We start from the raw sequence: 19,399 nt of genomic DNA, 5'->3' as shown, positions 1-19,399 counted from the left end.
AATTTCAGATAAAGTTGCAGTGGCCACTTCCTTTCGCTGTGAGCGTTGTTCCATCATAAGCTTCTCTCTTTGTTCGAGCTTGGTGAATGTGTCCGTGGTGTCGTAGGCTTGGCTGAAGGAAGATACAATACTTTGGATTTCTTCATGCATAGAGTGTATTGCAGCTTGAAGGCTATTAGAGGGAGGTCCATCATCAGAACAATATGAGGACAAGATGGCGAGAGCTTTCTCAAGGCCAAGTCTGTTTTCTTTTGAGGTAGCTATTTCATTTAAACCCATCTTCAATGAGGCTGCCAAGTCAGCAAGGGCCTTAGCCACCTCATCATGATGTTGAAGATCAGCAATGATTTTATCAACATAACGCATGTGAGCTTCCATATCAGCACCTTCCTCTGTTATTTGGAATAATGTCATGTGATCATGTTCTTCATATTGTTCAGACTTCTTGCCAAACTTGTTTTCTTCATCAGTCCAAGTCTTATCCTAGAGTAAGTCAGAATAGACGAAGATCATTCTCACCAATAGAATTAATTACGAACATGAAATATCTTGTATTACGTATATATTTAACTCAAGTAAATTAAAAATAAATGTATTATGTATTTAACATTCATACATTCATACGAGTTAATGTCATCAAACTATACTTTATTTCAGCATTAGTACATAAAATTTCAAAAGAAGAAAAATTTTACATCCTAAAACTAATGCAGTAAACCAGGACTTACTTGTGCCGATTCAGTAATTGCTGAAATATCTGGTAGGTCTGAATGTGAGCACTCTAGTTCTAAGGGAGCAGTTGAAATTTCTATTTGAGGCTTGCCATGAGCAGAGATTGAAGGGACCTAAGACCACAAAGCTAGAAAAGTTAATCTCAAACAAAAATCAATAAAGTAATAACAGTAATGGAGGGGAGTGATAAAAGTAGTTATCTACACATTGAGAGATCATTTGTGTATTAGTTGATGGACTTACTTTGTGAACCAAATTAACCTAAACAAACATAAATTAGCAAAACCATCACAAAGCATTTAGTATAAACTCGACTCATATCAAGAAGGCCCATATAAATTCTTACATGTGGAGATTTATTTTTTGAAGGAATAGCACATTTTGTTGGGACTGTGTTGCTTAAATCTGAAACCATGATTTGATCTGCTTTGCTAGCTTCGTCTAATTTAGAACCTTCTCGAACATTTGGCTCCATTGTTTCCTTAGCAATCTATTGCATAGCATATATGTGGTACATAGTAAATTAGTTTGAAATTTACTTTTAATGCCATCTCTTCAAAAGCTATATTCTTTAATGTGTAATCTTAGCGTACAAAATTAAAAATTCTTGATTTAATAGGAAAATAAGGTAAGAGAGAAATCATTATTTGGTTTAGGCTTGATTATAGTTAGGCATAATATGTGTACAATATTGTCCAAATCTGGTGAAGCATTGTTCTGTTTTGGCATTGTCAAGTCTTTTTCAACAATCTCTTATGATGCTTCTTTTTCATGTTAACAATAATAAAATATATAAAGAAGTAAAAGAGTTGTTCAACCAAAAAAAGAAGAAGAAGAAGAAGGAAGATTTGAGGTTATTAACAAAGATATTAATCTTCTAATGGAAATAAAATCCTCTTTCAACTAGTGCTTACTGATCAATCATGATTGTTTCATTCTCTTTTTTTTTTTCCGGGCAAACTTATCCTTCATGAACATGAATAGTCAAAAATCTGCCTAAATTTTAAGTCATTTAATTTATATTAAAAAGGTGATAATCTTACTTGTGGTGATTCAATTTGTGAAGCACTAGAAATGGCGAGGATATGTTGCTAAGATTTGAATCCATGACTTCATCTGCCACCACAGCCTCCCCTGATCTTTAACCTTTTAGAACATTTGCCTCCTCCATTGTTTCCTTGGTTTGTGGAATGCCAGTAAATCACAAATTAAGAAATGATTAGTTTACTGTCAACATCAAATCTGATTCCCAATGGAGCATCAGAAACTCCTACTAACTCATAAAAAGAACATAATTAACCATTACTATTAAGCCATTTTCACTCCCACATTGCTGCTTTATTGAAAAATGCTCAATGGACATGCAACTGAAAGCATTTGCTAAGGAAAGACCCTCATAATGTCCAAATGATCAGATGATGGAATTATTGATTCTGTATAAAATATGAATGCGTTTCTAAAGAATTTCAAGACCCTCTTTAGATTATTGCAAACAATCTCAAGAGAAATAAAATGAGTTGAATTCACTAATGCTATGTTTGGATATATATGGATTTAGATTTGGATTTGGATTTGAGCCAAATCCATTGTTTGGGAAATTAAAAATGTATAGATTTAGATCCAATTTCTACATCAATCTCTTTGTAATTTGAAATCCTTTCTAAACCCCTATTATTTCAAATCCTAACTCAATCTCTTTTATAGTTTGACCCAAATCCACGAAGGCCTGATTGGCTAGGTAATTGTAATTAGACCGGACCGTAGAAGCTACAGAACCATGCCACCACTATTGACTGAGACTGGACCGTTAGCTCTAATTGAGACTAGATAGCTGACTACCATTGGGATCGAACTGCCTGTGCTAGTAGGGATCAGAGTACAATTGATTGGGACTGGACCACCGACATCCACCGAGACTAGACCGACGATCGGCATCCACCGGAACCCGACCGACAGTGATGATTGGGACGAGACGACTGACTTCCATCGGGACTAGACTGAAGGTGATAATGGGGACCGGATGAACAACTTCCACCTGGACTAGACCGATGATGACGGCTGAGACAAGATGATTGACATCCACCGAGACCGAATTGATCACGATGACCAGAACAGGACGATTGACTTCCATTGGGACCGGGCGATTTGTGCTGAATAGGATTGGACAGTTGGCGTTGACTGTGGCCAGATCGTTAGCAATCCAATCTTAGGCAAAGTTGCTAGTCTGATCTCAGCAAAAGTCGTTGACCCAGTCACGGCACGAGCCGGTTATTTGATCCTAGTTGCAGGCACAATGTTGGTCGGCAACAGCAATCCTATCCCAGCAACCTCTCTGTGGAAGTTGGCCGTAAGGTCCTAGTCCTTGCCGTTAGTCCTATCCCGATAGAAGTCGGCTATCCGATCTCGATTATTGCCATCGGTCTTGTCCTGGTCGTCGCCATCAGTCCAATCTCGATGGAAGTCGCCCATCTCGTCCCAATCGTCATTGTCAGTCTGGTCCCAGTAGAAGTCAGCTGTCCGGTCCCAGTTGGCATAACAGTCTAGTCCCAATGGAAGTTGGCCATTCAAACAGTCGACTTTGACTAGGAACTAAGTGCCAATGTCGTCTAAGTTTCTTTTAAATTCAAATATATAATTTAAAGTTCAGAATTTTACTTTGGATTCAAACAAAGGATTTTAATATTATAATTTAAAATTTTTTACATCATCCAAACAAAGAATTTAAAATTTATGAATTTCAAATATGAGATTTTAAATCCAAATTCCCAATTTAAATCCACCTATCCAAACACAACCTAACAAACTTTATAAATCTTTGCTCACAATTAACAAACTCATCCCCCATATGAGCATGAATATTCAAAGATCACCGCATCAATTTGTATATGAAAATAAAAGGTGATAATCTTACTTGTGCTGATTCAACTTGTAAATGACTAGCAAATGGTGCAGGTATGGTTTTGAGTTTTGAATCCTGGACTTCATTTGACATTACAGCTTCTTCTAATTTTGGACTTTCTTGAACACTTGCCTCTACTTTCTCCTTGTTCTATGACAGAAGGAACCACCAAGAAATAGATTAGTTTGATGTTAGCTTCAAGTACGTAGAAGTTAATGAGCATGGAGTTGAGATTTTTAGTTCATAAGGAGTCGATGAACTCACTGTGTCATGTTTCTCAGATGAAAGGCCTTCTCTCACAGCTTCAACTTCCTGCATAACACCAAATGACATGTAAGTTTGATATTTCTGTGACACTATCAGGAAGGACTATATTCTTATATGTGGAGATTTATTTTCCCGAGGAGTTATAGATGATGTTGGTGATGCATTGCCTGATTTTGAATTCATGATTTGATTTTCTTTGATAGCTCCATCTAATTTAGAACCTTCTTGAACACTTAGCTCTAAGCTTTCATGAACAATCTATTTCATAGTACAGAATAGTAAATCAATTTGCAGTTAGTGCCATGTATTCAGAAGCAATATTCATTAATAGCTAAACTTGTAATGTATAAGCAAGTGGTGCATCGAAGGATCCTACCAACTCTTATATATAAAAAAAAGTCATTACTATTAAGAATTGGAAAAAGCTCAATAAGTTCTAATGAAAGTATTTGTTGAGAAATGACTCTTACCATATCTAAATTAGACGAGGAAGTTGCCGCTGTATGTGAACTAGAAAGTTGTTCTTCAACAATTTCATTTGTTGTTGCATTCATATTCTGCACAACCATAAAATATGTTTAAGTTACTAAACAGCCACTTATTGATTAATCAAGATGAAATTACTTATTGGTTTGAGTCTGTGTTATTATATTAAGAAAAAAGCACAATGCACGGACCTTTGTCATATTTGGCAAATTACTGCTCTGTTTGTGCGCAGTGGAGTCTTTTCAGCAATCCTCTTTGATGCTTCTTCACTCTAAACAACAGCAAAAAATATAAAAAGAAAATAAAATGAGTTTGAATTATAATTCTCCTTTACCATTAGTTGGTCTCTTAAGTTTGCTAGATATAGAAAAGTATGATGTAAGTACGTTTTCCAAATTTGGTGAAGCATTTGCATGTTCTAGCCTTGCTGAGTCTTCTCTGATAATATTTTCAGATCCTTCTTCTTCAATCTGAAGAAAAATAGAAGATATAAAGAAGTAAGAGTTATTAAAAAAAAAAAAACAAAGTAAAAGGAGTGAAGTCGTTAATGAACATCATAATCATAGAACATGAAAATAAAAGTCTTTTTCATAGTAATGCTTGTTTATAAATCATGATTGTCTCATTCTTAACTCCCTCGATATGAGAGATAAAAACCACGGGACCCAGTCCAGGAAGAATTCACTACCATCAAAATAAAAATGTACAACAATGAGTATTAAACTGTTGTTGACCACACACCCTACCCTTTTTTTTTTCCCTTCCTTTTTTGGACCATAACACTCCAGCACTACCAACTATCAACATAGTAAAAATCACCACAATGATAATACGCAAAAACCCAAAACACATATAGGTAACAACCCAACTAATAAACATGACTACACTCTAGATTTCTTTTAAGATGTTGCTTTTACGAAATTTAAATAGCAGTCTCCAATAGTCAAAGCTTTTGCTTAAGATGAACTCCTAGCAACAGCGCAGTCTTCTTCAAATTGGATAGACATGAAGACCACTTAACATCCATATTTTGCAGTTGTTGCTTTGCTTTCATATGGTCTTCCACCATGTGAGACCTCCCTTTCGTCACTGCTTCAAACTCCTTTATGAATCCCACTGTGTCAGAAACACTCTTCTTCTTTTGTCCTTTAAGAGATGACAGTTTGATCTCACACTCTTCTATTTCCTTTACCTTGTTATACAGTTCATCCTTCAAGTTAGAGATCTTCTCCTTTAATTTTACATATTCCAAATCCTGCAATTCATTGATAGGCTTCTCCTTTTGTTGAAGCACGTTGAATGTGTCAATGGTGGCATAGGCTTGGTTGAAGGAAGATAGAACAGATTGGGTTTCTTGTTGGAGAGAGTGAATTGTAGCTTGAAGGCCATGAGAGGGAGGTCCTTCTTCAGAACAATGGGAGGACAAGATGTTGAGAGCATTCTCAAGGCAAAGTCTACTTTCTTCAGAGCTAGCTGTTTCATTCAGACTTATCTTCAATGTGGCTACCAAGTCAGAAAGAGCTTTAGTCACCTCACTTGCATCTTCAGGGACATAAATGTTAGATACATAAGGCATGTGACCTTCCTCCAGTATTTGGAATAATCTTATCAGATCATCTTCTGCAAATTACTGAGGGTTTCCTTGATCCAACCTAATTTCTTCGCTAGTGGAGGTCTCTGATTGATTCACTAGTTGCTTTATTTAGAGAAAAAAAAGTACCTCTTGATAATCAAATTTTCTATTATAACATTATTATTTACCAGTTTCAAACAAAAAACACTTGCATCCAAAAGCTAAAGCAATAAAATGAAGTCTTACTTGCACAGATTGATCACTAATAGCAGAAATATGTAACAAGTCCGACTTTGAGCACCCTAAGTCCACTTGAGTCGCTGAAGTTGCTATTTGAGGCTTCTTGGGAGAAGAAAGTGGAGAGATATAAGACCATAAAAATGGAAAAATTATTTTGAATCAAAATCAATAAAATATCGATGGAGCAAATATATTAAAAACTAAATATTTACCTGTGGAGAGGTCATTCCAATAATAGATGGTGGAATTGCCAATGCCATTTTGAGTGATATTTCTTTAGAAGAACATTGATTGGCAGGTTCTTCAACTCTTTGAGAAGCTTCATTAGAGCTTCTACTTTCTCCAAGTGCTTGCTGACCAGCCACTGATTCCTTTCCACGTAATTCCTAAGCAAATGAATGAATAAACAAGACATCTGTTTAAAACTAAAATGAATGCAGCAAGCTCACCTTGGTTCTGCTTATTTGGTTCATTCAGACTTATATTTAGTTCTTATTGATTATAAATAAGTATAATATGTGTAAATTGTCATAATTTGGTAAAGCATTGTTCTGTATTTGGCATTGTCAAGTCTTTTTCAAAATTCTCTTGTGATGCTTCTTTTCTAGTCTTAACAATAATAAAATATATAAAGAAGTAAAAGAGGTGTTCACCCAAAAAAAATGAATATTTGAGGTTATTAATAAAGATATTAATCTTAATGGAAATAAGATCCCCTTTCAATTGGTGCTTGATGATCAATCTTGATTGTTTCATTGTCAGCTTTTTTCCTGGCAAACTTGTCCTTCATGAACATGAATATCCAAAAGGCTGCCTAAATTTAAGTCATTTAATTTATATAAAAAAAAGGAGATAATCTTACCTGTGGAGATTCACTTTGTAACGTACTAGAAAATGGTGAATGTACGTTGCTTAGCTCTAAATCCTTGGCTTCATCTGCCAATACAACTTCCTCTGATTTTTGACTTTTTAGAACACTTGCCCCCACTGTTTCTTCAATCTGTGGAATAATAATAAACCACAAATCAAGAAATAATTAGTTGATTGTCAGAATCAACTTTGATTCCCGGCTGTAGGAGCATCAAAGGCTTCTATAGACTCTAATGAAATGAAGAAAATTATTACTATTAAGGCATTTCACTTTCACATTGCTACCAAATTGAAAAATACTCAATGAGTATTTGTTGAGGAATGACCCTCGTGATATTTAAATCAGGTGATGCAATTATCACTGCTGTACAAGAAATAGAAAATTGCTCCTCAACATTTTCATTTGCTGTTGCGCTGTATAAAATATGAATGAGTTGCTAAAGAATTTCAATTCATGAGAAAGCATGTCATACATATGAATAGGTTAATGTGAATGCGTTGCTATGTGATATTGTTCTGTTAAATATTTGTACCTTATAAAATATGAATGCATTGCTAAAAGGCATAATATTTGTACCTCTGTCAAATTTAATGAACTATCTGTGGAGTCTTTTTCAAAACCCTCTTTCGATACCTCTTCAATCTAGACAATTGCAAAAGATGCATAAGGAGATAAAATGAGTTGAAGCCGTCACTAATAAACTTCAAAAATCTTAGCCCACAATATGGAAAGAAAAAAAATTCTGAATTTATTGATATTCTCCTGAAATTTGGAACTAACGAAGAGAGAAATAAATTTGTTGGTTTCCTAAAGTCTTCTTGATCATTGAAACGTACAATTTGAATACCTTTACAAGATTTGGCGAACTGTTCTGTTCTAGCATTGTCCTGTCTTTCTCAAGGGCTTCCTTTGATTCTTCTTCATGCCTCTGGACAATAACAGAAGATATAAAGAAAGTAATGAGTTGAAGTCATTATTAAATATAGAAATTTTAGACCATAAAATTTGTTAATTTCTGTCTCCATGTTGTTTTCAATCTTTCATCTAATTGAAATTTGGTACTAACCTCAAAAGCATGACTCGAAATACATGCTGCATAGTCGTCATTTGCAAATCATGGCCAAGTAAAACAAACTCATTATCATGAGAACAAACCATAGAGAAATTAGCAATGGTGATTAATTATGTATATGTGAGTACTTACATTCAGAAGAACTAGCATTAGCTGAAGGGATATTGTTACAATCATGCACAAGACAATTTTTCACAATTGGGAAGCCAATTCCTTGAGCATGAAGAGTTGGTAGATTTACCAGTTGCATTGAAAATAGATTTGGGAGAACATCCTTCATGGCCAAGTCTGGTGGCATACCTTCGTTCCATCTAAATACTTGCACAAGCTCTGGGGCATCTTCTATACTCAAAAACGAGAGTCGTGGAAGCTTACCATATGTGGAGATAGAGAATAGGCATTTCAAACTCTTGCAATGCTTCACTTGAAGTACACTGAGCTCTGGGAAACATACTTGATGCAGACCCATAGCATTCTGCTCATTATCTTCATCCTCAATGATGCTCACTAACTCTTCACATAATGATACCACTAGCATTCTCAACCTTGGTAGGCATCTCGAGGTAGATGCAGACAATATAAATTTCAATTGCTTGCATCCTTTAATTATCAACGTGGAAAGATTCCAAAAGCTCAGATAGTTTGTAGGTCCCACACATACGTCTCCTGACTCAGGCAACTCTTGCAAGTTGGAAAGAGCCTTTCCTTTCTCCTTGAAAGTGTCATGAAGACATGTTAGGATGAAAGAATCTTTTTAGGTGATCAATCATAAACTGGAAAAATAAGTTCAAAATAAAAAGGTTTACCTTTCTCCTTGAGAGATCTTGTCTTTTATGCTCGCCAACCAGGAAATCTATAAAAAATTTTATGGGAAGTTGTGGACAATGTTTCAAACTAATATCTTCTACGTGTAGTGCCTTTACATGATAGTTTTCAACGCAAATGCCAACCACACTTGGTAAACCATAAAGGTATAAAGTTTTTATAGCTGGGAAATTGAGTTCAATTTGAACATTATGATTCTGATCCGCATGACATTTTCCAAACACATATTTCATCTTTTCAACACTCCGGATGTTAATAGCTTCCAAATCAGTCAAGTCTCTTGAATAAAAATCTGGAAATATATACTCCAAGTGGCTACATTCCCAAACATAAACCTGCCTTAAGTTGGGAAAGATAGAGCTGACATTTAGATGATCACTACCATAATGCCCCTCATCTGTTACTATGTGCTCTAGTGCATCACACTTGTGGACCTCCAATATTTCCAACAATTTTAGTGATGAAGCAACGGAAAGGGTAAAGAGTGATGTTAACTTGGAAAATCCAATTATCTTAATCTCTATCAAATTGCATTGAGATAATGGTGGACTAAAATGTCCATGTATTGTATTGCCGGGAACAGACTTTGCCTTTGATGCCTGGATTACATATAAAAAAGTGAATTTATTTTCCCCTTGTTGACATGAGAATTCTGCTAGAAATGAAGTTGAAAAGAGCCTTAACTTTCCCTTTGGAAAATCTTGTTTCTTTCTTTGCACGTCAGCCAATAAATCTCCAACAGTTTTTGAATGAAGTTGCAGACATTTTTCCAAACTAATAACTTGCAGAGATAATGCCTTCACATGATAGTTTTCAGCACAAATACTAACCATATTTGGTACATCAACAAGGTACAGTTGTTTCAGAGCTGGGAGATTAAGTTCAATCCGGTCATTACGTTTTTGATCAATATGACATTTTCCAAATACATGTTTCAGCTTTTCAACCATCCTGATATTCACATATTCCAAATCCATAAAGTCATTTGAATAAAAAGCTGGAAATATAGATTCCAAATGGCTACAACGCCAAACATGAACTTGTTGTAACTTCGGGAAGATAGAGTTGACAGTTGTGTGATCATGACCATAATGCCTCTCATCTATTACTATATGCTCCAGCGCATCGCACTCCTTAACTTCCAATTTTTTCAACAATTTCAAGGATGAGGCAACGGATAGGGTAAACAATGATCTTAACTCAGGAAATCCTTCTAACCTCATCATTCTCAAATTTTTGTATGGGTACAACAGTGATGTAAAAAGCCCATGGGCTTTGTTGAGAAGATATTTCTCCTTTAGTGCCTGTATCATGTTCGAACATATAAATTCTTTTTTCATAAATTGAAAGAAATGTGTCAATATGTTATTATATTAATTCCTAATGCATAATTATGTACCAACAGAAAAGAGCGAGAATAGGTACCTGAGTATGGTCCAGTCGTGTGGCCTTGGAAAAAGATGGGTCATCTTTACTTGAGGCACTTGATTTTGACAAGCAGCAGAGAGGACTCCATGATTTTTGCAATTGGGAAGGCTTCGAGAGATGATATTCTGGATATATGTTGATTAATTTTGGTACGTTCACAATTTCTATTTCTATTAGTAAAGGGATTATGATTTCATTTCCCATTTGATACAAACCTCCCTCCTTTAGACCTTGCTCAAATATGTATCTCAGCTTATCACACCCATTGATTTTCACACTTTCCAGCAATTTACAAGAACAAATTGGCAAGATAAATTCTACTTCCGGACAATCTTGAACCTTGAGAAACTTCAACTTTGGGAGCACTGTGTCATGAATCTTTTGATTAAGAACATGATGATCATTCACTTTCTTCTCTTCTAATCTCTCATCATCACTTATTATTTGTTCCAGCATCGAACATCTTTTTATGTACAAATTTTCTAATTGGTTTAGACTCTGAGCTGCGGATGGATGGAAAAGGCATGTCATTGAACAATCCACTATTTGTATGGACTTGAGATTACTCAGCTCTAGCTTACCCTTGAATAATGTGTCATCTAGTTCAACACAATGACTTAAGTCTAGCTTCTCTAGTTGCATGAGAAAGCCATTAGGATAATCCCCACGACATAATTCCCTCACATGCATATCATGAAGTTGAAGCTCGACTAAATTGGAGAAGATAGTTGCATCAGATTGAATGCCATTTGTACAGATTAGGCATTGTATTGCAGGCCAAGATCTCAAACAAAGCCTAATTAAGTCATTCATACCTCCATCTTCTATCTGTACCATATCAGGAATCAGATTTGTCCATTTTATTTCATTACATTCTGTTAGCTCGAGAATCTCTGCTCTTGCTGCTAGGGATTTAACTGTGTTTTCAGACAAGATCCCTCTTAACTTGGTTGAATTGAAATACCTTTTCGTTGAAGCATCCAATTGAAAAGAACGCATAGAGGAGCGGCCCTCTATATAGTACGTTCCAAATTCTTGAAGAACCGAAATTTTAGAAGGCTTTGCATTAATGTTAAGAGTGTCGTCATTTGAAACATAATACAATTCTTCTAGTTTTGAGCATCTTCCAACCACTTCAAATGGATTCATCTTTTTGATTGAACAACATACCAAGGCTAACAGTCTTAATTTCTCCAGTTGGCTAATATCATTAGGCAATTCAATAATTGAACAGTTAGTCAGTTCAAGAGTTCGGAGTTTTTTTAGATTTCTCCAAATAGATATATCACCTAAATTCCAATTTGTGAGGGACAGTGTTTGGATATTTTCTAGTGATTCAATTGATTTTGGCAGTGACAGAGCTAAAGTTCTCTCAAACTCAATCTTAGAATACAAAAGCAAAACTCTAAGATGCTTGATACCTCCAAAGAATTCATTTGGAACATTCAAAGAACCATTTGCATTTACCCATACTAGAAGAGCCTCAAGACTGCTACCCTCAAAATGATTGGAAAAGTCATTTGTGATCCAGCATGAATATTTAGTATTCTCCTTTAATTTTGTCTCTGAATTAGCGATCACTTGAATCTTTTCATTTGCTATATGTTGGGCTACATCGCGAATGACATCATGCATCTTTACACATCCTTCTCCAGCAGTCAACAGCAAAGCAGAACTTACAAGCGTGTTTTTAATAGGAAGAAATTGACTTCTTGCTGTACAGAAGTTGTCAACATCTCCACAAAGCCCCAAACCTATAGCAATTCTACTTAAAAGCTCTACTGGTATTTCATAAGCTCTTGGAAATATAGAACACAGCAGGAAGAAATCTTGGACTCTTTTATCTAGACACTTGAAGCTTATTCTCAGAGAATTATAAAACTTTTTTGCTTCTTCATCAGCAATCTCATGTCTAAAGCGTGCATCTTTTTCCATTGCTGCAAAAGCAACCTCCCATTCATTTGAATACCAGTTTCTTATAGTTTTTGCTACTGCTACAACTATAACTGGTAACCTTCCACACTCGTTCACAATTTTTGATGCCACCACCTTCATTCTATTAGGACAATCATTCCCATTTTCACTAGCGTGAAATAGGAAAAGATCCAGAGCATCTTCCTCAGGTAAGACCTTCAGTTGAATCATATGTTGGCATCTCATGCTCGTACAAACCATCTCATAACGTGTGGTTAGCAAAATACAACAGCGGCCTTTGCTATGGATGCCATGGTGAATCCCGATGTTCTCAAGGTTGAGCTCTTTCCAGACATCATCAAGTATTATAAGTATATTTCCAGCATTATCAATTCTGTTCCATATTTGTTCAGCATGTGTTAAACTCTTTTCATCCTCTAACTGCAAACCCAACTTCTTTGCAATTTCATCTTGTATCTTTTTCTTATCAAGAGGGTTGGGAACTTTAATGAAGATAACTTTATTAAATGCCTTTGAAGTTTCAAGTTCTTTCCCAACTGCTTTTGCCATGGTGGTTTTTCCTGAACCTCCCATTGCTTGCAACCCAATCCTATACTTACTGTCATCTTCCAGTTCCTCCTTAAGTTGTCTAAATATTGACTTTCTACTCTCAAAATGTATAAACAACTCTTGTGAATAAAATTGCATGCCTGGATGCCCAACTGAATGTGCCACTTGAGAGAAGTTCTCAGCTTTCTCCATCATCATTGGAATCTCTTGCGTCATTCTTTCCAATTCCTTGGCCTGCGAATGTTGCGAAAAATAGTTCGTACATAAACCAAACCATTTCTTTGGTCTTGTTTTTTTTCCAATAAGGCTTTCAGCTCTTTGAACCCATTGCTTAATTATAGGGTCAATTTGAGTCTCGTTTCTTGTTTTAGCTTCTTCTAGCTTTATGCCCAAGCTCTCCACTGCAGCCGACAATTCTTCTTTTTTCCGTTCAAAGTTAATAGCATAACTCTTGTAACAACACAAATATGGAAGTTCCTTCATTACTATATCTATCAATATTTCAGTACATCTTGCTGCTGCAGCTCTGGTGGCACCAACCTCTGCCATCTATCATGCATGTGAGACTACAATTACAACAATAGCTAGATCATCGTGATACCTAGGTAAACCTATTATGATTTTGTAAGTAGCTTGACCAGTTCAATAAAATTCATAATATTGAAATTTGAGTAAACTCAGTTGGTTGAGTCAATAAACTATTGAATCAGTACCTTGACTAATTCAATGAAATGCTTTGTTTATGATTAATTTTTAAACTAATGCCTTAACCAATTTAATGATCAATCTAGTTTGCAGTGACATTCTCAAAACAAGACATGCTTCTCAATTTTTTAAAATCAAATTCATTAAAATATCTCATTCCCTCCATATACAATACAACATTTTTGTCTCGTGGCAACGGTCAAAAACGGTTGCCACAGGGTGAAAAACCATTGCCTATAGGCATAGACAATGGTTTTTAGGCATGGACCTTGCCCTTGTTACCTGTAGTCTAAAGCAATGGTTTTTCATATTTTAGGCCACAAATCATAAAACCATTGCCTGGAGTAAGACATATAGGCAACAGCTTACTACAAGCAATGGTTTTAGGGTGTTGAAATAAACAATGATTTTTGAACCGTTGCCTATTATATAAGTATCAGCAACACTTAAGACTTGTTGTAAAAATATTAAATAGCCAAAATTTGATATTTTCTTCTTCACTTTGAATTCAAACCCTAATCCACTTGAAGTGATGAGATGACTCTAGCCACTCTTCCAACATGACTTTTAATTATTATAATGCAAAACATTATATATATATATATATATATATAATTGTTATATTAAATTTTAAAATTTTCTAATTAATAAATAATAAATTCAGAAAATAAAATAAATAAACAAATAAAATAACATAGATAAGTTATCAAAAAAAATATAAATAATTTTTTATTAATAGAAAAACAATAGGCAACAATTTTTAAATATTGCCAAAAGGAATATTTATAGGCAACATTCTTTTTTTTTTTTGTGTTGCCTATTAGAATAGGAAACAATTTTAAAATGTTGTGAAAAAAAATGCCATTATAGACAATAGTCTTTTATGTTGTCTATTTAAAAATTTTATTAGAACACTTGCAAATTATTGCCTATTCTACTTTAGGAAATAAATTTTAAACGTTGCCAAATATTTATTGCTTAAAGTAAACATCAATAATAACATACAAAAAATGTTGCTTATATCTACATTGGGCAATACTTTTAAAACTGTTGCAACCAAAACTGTTGCCTAAACAAAAAATGTTGTAGCAATAGAAGTTAAACATTAAAAATACTAACTTGATAATTTTATACAAAATAAAATTGTATTAGTAATTACAAATAAATAATTATAACAATAAAAGTATAAATAAAAATTTTTATCTCATGAGAATAGATAACTATAACAATCAAAACATAAATGACAACATTTTTTTTATTTTTTGGGCATGTTTTTAGTGTTTAGAATATAAAAGTAAAAAATAATTTGTTTAATGGTAGAATTTTGTTGCTCAGCATTTATATTCCAAACATAAATAACAGTTTGTTTTATTCCCAACAATTTGTTTTATTTCCATAAAAATTATTTTTAAATGTATTTTCCATGTATATTAAAATTAATTTTCTATTTCAAAATATGTTATTTGCACATAAATTAAAATTTAAATGTGTTCTAGTTTAGAATTTGTTACTGCACAAATATAAAAAATTATAAACATTTTTTATTTTAAATTTTTTATCCGTGTTTTTATTATAATTATAAATAAAATTTATTTTATTTTAAAACATTTCACTCAATGCAAATTAAAATTCATATAACAATTTGTGACATCATGTGTATTAAAAATTTAACTATTCTATTTTAAAAGTTATTATCTTATGAGCCTTGAAAGTTATTTTAATAGCAATGTATTATTTATTACAATTTGTTACTCTTTTTCATCCTAAAAGTTAAAACAACAATTTTTTTATTGTGAAATGGATTACATTTCACATGTTAAAAATACAAGGACTAAATTATTATTTAAAATATATTATTCTTTATAAATAAAAATTAAAAAATCATTGAGTTGGAAAAAGGATTAATGAGCATTCTCGACCTTGAAGTATTGTGCGAAAAGTATCTTGAACTCTTAACTCTTAAAATGTGCAAAATAGACCCTAAACTTTTAAATTTATAGCAAATTACACCACTGTTAACTTATACTTAATGCTGTTACTATTCACTTAGTGGGACTCAGTCAAAGTGCTGATGTGGCAGTCCCTTACTAATGTGTCATTTGACAATCAGCATTATAGACCCTGAACTTTGAAATTCAGAGCAAATTACCCCCACCGTTTATGTGTAGAACGTTGATTGTTATGTAAACTAAATTAATTTCAGTGTGGTCACCACAGCAAACACATCGTTGGTCATGGCAAACTACCAAAAATTTTATGAAATAACATTTTTTGCCCTTTTTTTTGCAATATTTTCCAAACAATTGATATCTCATGCTTCTGTATCCTCTATAACTCTAATTTAATATTATTTTGAATAATATTTATTTATGTAATGATAAAAATTTGGGATCTCATTTGAAAAGAAATTTAAATATCAAATGATTTTAATTAATAGGTTAATTTGGGTTTGAAATTTGTTAATGAAATTATCAACTTTCGCATCCATCATCTATAAAATCCTCTAACACTTAAACTTCTTTTCAAATGGGATCTCAAGTTTTCACCATTAAATACATAAATATTATTCAAAATAAGACTAAATTAGAGTTATAGGGTATATGAAAGTATGAGATACTAATCATTTGGAAAACATTGCAAGAAAAGGGAGGCAAAAAAAATGTCATTTCACAAAAATTATAGGTCGTTTGCTGCAGCCAACGATGCATTCACCGTGACGGACCACGCTGAGGTTAATTTAGTCTACATAACAATGAACATCCTACACATAAACGGTGAGAATAACTTACTTTGAATTTCAAAGTTTAGAGTCTAGGATGCTACTCGTGAAATAGTTTAGGGTCTATGGTGCTCATTATCAAATGACACATCAGTAAAGGGCTGCCATATCATCATTTTGATTGGGCCCCACTAAGTAAATAGTAACGGTATTAAGTATAAGTTAATGGTGGAGATAATTTGCTAAGAATTTAGAAGTTTGGTATTCATTTTGCACATTTTAAAAGTGTAGGGTTCATGGTGCTTTTTGCACAATGCTTTAGGACCCAGAATGTTTATTAACCCTTGAAAAAACCTACTACCTTTTTTCATAATTTGTGTTTCATTTATTTTTATTCAATATTAACTCACTGTTTTTTTTTTTTTTGGATAAAAAGTCAACCACACGCACATATTTAACATGTAAGAGAAAAAGAACAGAAAGGAGAAATACACACATATATAATATTAACCCTCTTTTTCATTTGAGGGGCAGGGTAGAAAATTTTGATTGTTCAATTTTTTTTTTAAAGGAAAAAGACAAGTGGGATTATAAAATTTAAAGTAAAATATTCTGACCACCTTTTTGTTTTATCTTAATTACATATACCTCTTCTCTATTTTGAAAGCATATAATTTAGTCTAACCCATTAACCCTGTTAGGAATATTTTAAAAAGATTCTAAAAATTCTTTTAAATTAAAATTTATATTAAAACAAATTTTATTTACTACTTTACCCTTCCACGCCTCTTTTCGGTCAGAGCTATTGGCTAACATTCAACCACTCCAAATGGAATCAATTACTGAATAATATAATCAATTAGCCAAGATTTTGATCGAATACAAAATTATTACTGCTCGATCTAGTGTGTTTTATTAAATTATTTATATAATCGCTCAAACTTATATCATTTTATTATGTAACGAACAAAAATATATGTTTGAAATATGTTTTTTTAACAATTTTAAAAAACATAAATAAATAAATTTCAACAAATTTGATAAAAATTAAAAATTATATTCCCTCTGTTCGAAATTATAAAAAACTTTTATATAAAATTTTACATAGTAATAAAATTTATTAAATATACTTAACAATCTTATCTTTCTAAAACAAAAATATAAACTTTTAAAAATAACCATTATTTAATATATTAAAAAGAAAAGAGATGGAAATTAATTATAGAAAAAGAAAGGGTAACATTAGAATTAATGTATTTAATCAAGTCTTAATCCATTCAAAGTGTCTTATATTTTGGGATAGAGAAACTCCTTCAAAAGTGCTTTATAATTTGAGACAAAGGGAGTATAATTTTATAATATAATAAAAAATTAATAAATTCTATAATATGATAAAAGTTTGAAAATGTATTTATTATTTTTTCTTAGTTGCATGCAAATTTTTTTTGCCAAATATAAATTTTTAGATAATTTTTATATTAAAGAGAGATATTTTGGTCAAATTAAAAATTGAAAAACCAAACTTAACAGGACCAAGCTTTGAAAGCAAGTTTCATCCACCTAATTTATGTAAGTCTTTAGAAGAAGACGACACATCAACTTCTTTTTTAAAATTGAATTCCCATCATCCGCTGTGCCGTAACCATGACCATCCAATTCACAAACCATTAAATCACGTTGGGATCAAGGATAGCATTCAAAGCTTATCATTATTCTGGGCCATCCATTTAACTTGGATAGTTGAAATTTAAATTTTTCTCATTTTTATTTTTATTTTATATTAATAAAAATAACATTTGTAAAATTTTTAATAAATTTATTTATCACTAATCTAAATAATTTATATTTAATTTATGCAGTCTAAATTTAAATTAATTATTTTTATAAATTGAAAATGCAGAATATCTAAAAAATTATAATACAATTAAAGGATAAAGAGATAAAAATATCTAAAAAATTGTCGGCTAGAAGCATCAATAACCTAAAATGAAAAAAAAGTATATGAATGCTCATAAAATTATTTTTTTAATACATCTATAACTAGATCGTAAAAATTCAAAGACGTTAACCATTATACTGTAGCAACAGTCTAGTCATAAATACACTGAAAAAATAATTTCATAAATATTCGTATATTTTTGGATACTCCTAGCGGATGACTTATTAGATATTTTTGCCCCCTTTTTTATAATATAAAAGTTAAAATATATGATTGATATATATATATATATATATATATATATAAAAGATGAATTAGTATTGTATGTGTATCGTGTATTGATCGGATACGGATACTTGATATAAGAACAATAGAACTGCACAAAGCAAAATAAATATATGCTTGCCTCTCACGCAGATGGGAAAGCCTCCTCCTTGATTTTCTTTTTCCTTTTTTAATCAAACAAGACTAAGAACAGCACACTAAACAAACTTCGATGGTTGAAGAGGCGTCTCCAATATGGATCTCTCTCTCTCTCTCTCTCTCTCTCTCTCTCTCTGTGGTTTTTTTTTTTCCTTTTTTGGAGAGAAATTCACAGAACTTAACAAAAGAAAATTAAAAGAAGGATCCAAACACGAAGAAATCGAGAGCAGACAAACTGTTCAAATAGATAGCCAAAAAGTTTAATATATATGATTGGAGGGGTAAGCTGGATAGTGATTTTTTTTTTTTTTTAAAGAACGAACAACAAATTCTAGAGTGACTAGATATGAAAACCCAAAGTAAATCACACAAATTGTATTGTTTTTGTCCTTTTTTTAAAGAGAAAAACGGTAACAAAGACGATTGAAGGATAACAAAGCGAACAAGAATTGAAATGAAAGCCGAAAGGAAGAAGCTTTTTGTGATTGAAAAGAGAAATGAAAGCGCACGAGAATGCAAGAAGAGCACAGACATTGCTGAGAGAGAAAGCGGAAACAAGTGCAATGAATAGAGAGCGAATTGTCTTAAATGCTTAACATTAACTATTTGAATATTCAAATTAGTAATTAATCAATTACCGGCGGCGGTGGCTTAAAACTTTGAATCGGTTAGTGGTGATAATAATACTCATTTGCAACTTGGCTTAGATGCTTGACATTAACAAATTGATATTTCC

The 19,399-nt window shown here is 32.7% G+C and overlaps 1 protein-coding gene across 3 annotated transcripts; it reads right to left on the bottom strand.

The window, feature by feature from the left end:
* Positions 1-460: 460 nt before the first annotated feature.
* Positions 461-18,936, bottom strand: LOC129287294 (uncharacterized). Of its 3 annotated transcripts, none has more exons than XM_054923506.1 (18): positions 18,647-18,936; positions 10,391-13,426; positions 8,947-10,269; positions 8,273-8,852; positions 8,135-8,160; positions 7,916-7,996; positions 7,645-7,710; positions 7,060-7,197; positions 6,410-6,583; positions 6,204-6,299; positions 4,771-4,854; positions 4,576-4,655; positions 4,369-4,455; positions 3,896-3,943; positions 3,644-3,781; positions 1,776-1,909; positions 729-845; positions 461-483 (listed from the first exon to the last, which is right to left on the bottom strand). In XM_054923506.1, the coding sequence occupies exons 2-12, from the start codon at positions 13,424-13,426 to the stop codon at positions 4,581-4,583; spliced, it is 5,679 nt and encodes a 1,892-aa protein (XP_054779481.1). In that variant the 5' UTR covers positions 18,647-18,936; the 3' UTR covers positions 461-483; positions 729-845; positions 1,776-1,909; positions 3,644-3,781; positions 3,896-3,943; positions 4,369-4,455; positions 4,576-4,580. The 3 variants fall into 3 exon arrangements, with proteins under 3 accessions (XP_054779481.1, XP_054779483.1, XP_054779482.1); XM_054923508.1 differs by having other exon boundaries at positions 6,204-6,296; XM_054923507.1 differs by lacking the exons at positions 461-483; positions 729-845 and adding an exon at positions 1,209-1,222.
* Positions 18,937-19,399: the final 463 nt, after the last annotated feature.

Source organism: Prosopis cineraria, unplaced genomic scaffold, assembly GCF_029017545.1.
Source record: "Prosopis cineraria cultivar Desert tree isolate PC_DT_omini unplaced genomic scaffold, ASM2901754v1 PC11, whole genome shotgun sequence".
In the NCBI taxonomy this organism is placed as follows: domain Eukaryota; kingdom Viridiplantae; phylum Streptophyta; class Magnoliopsida; order Fabales; family Fabaceae; genus Prosopis; species Prosopis cineraria.
The sequence above is the reverse complement of the archived record's forward strand: the minus strand, read 5'-3'. Positions and strand labels throughout refer to the sequence as shown.

Excerpts from the sequence above, each read along its gene's own strand:
- LOC129287294 (XM_054923506.1), bottom strand. The coding sequence starts at position 13,426 with ATGGCAGAGGTTGGTGCCACCAGAGCTGCAGCAGCAAGATGTACTGAA. Across the intron at positions 7,711-7,915 it reads GTTCGCCAAATCTTGTAAAG|ATTGAAGAGGTATCGAAAGA; the intron begins GTATTCAAATTG and ends GCAATTGTCTAG. Across the intron at positions 6,584-7,059 it reads TACAAAGTGAATCTCCACAG|GAATTACGTGGAAAGGAATC; the intron begins GTAAGATTATCT and ends TCATTTGCTTAG.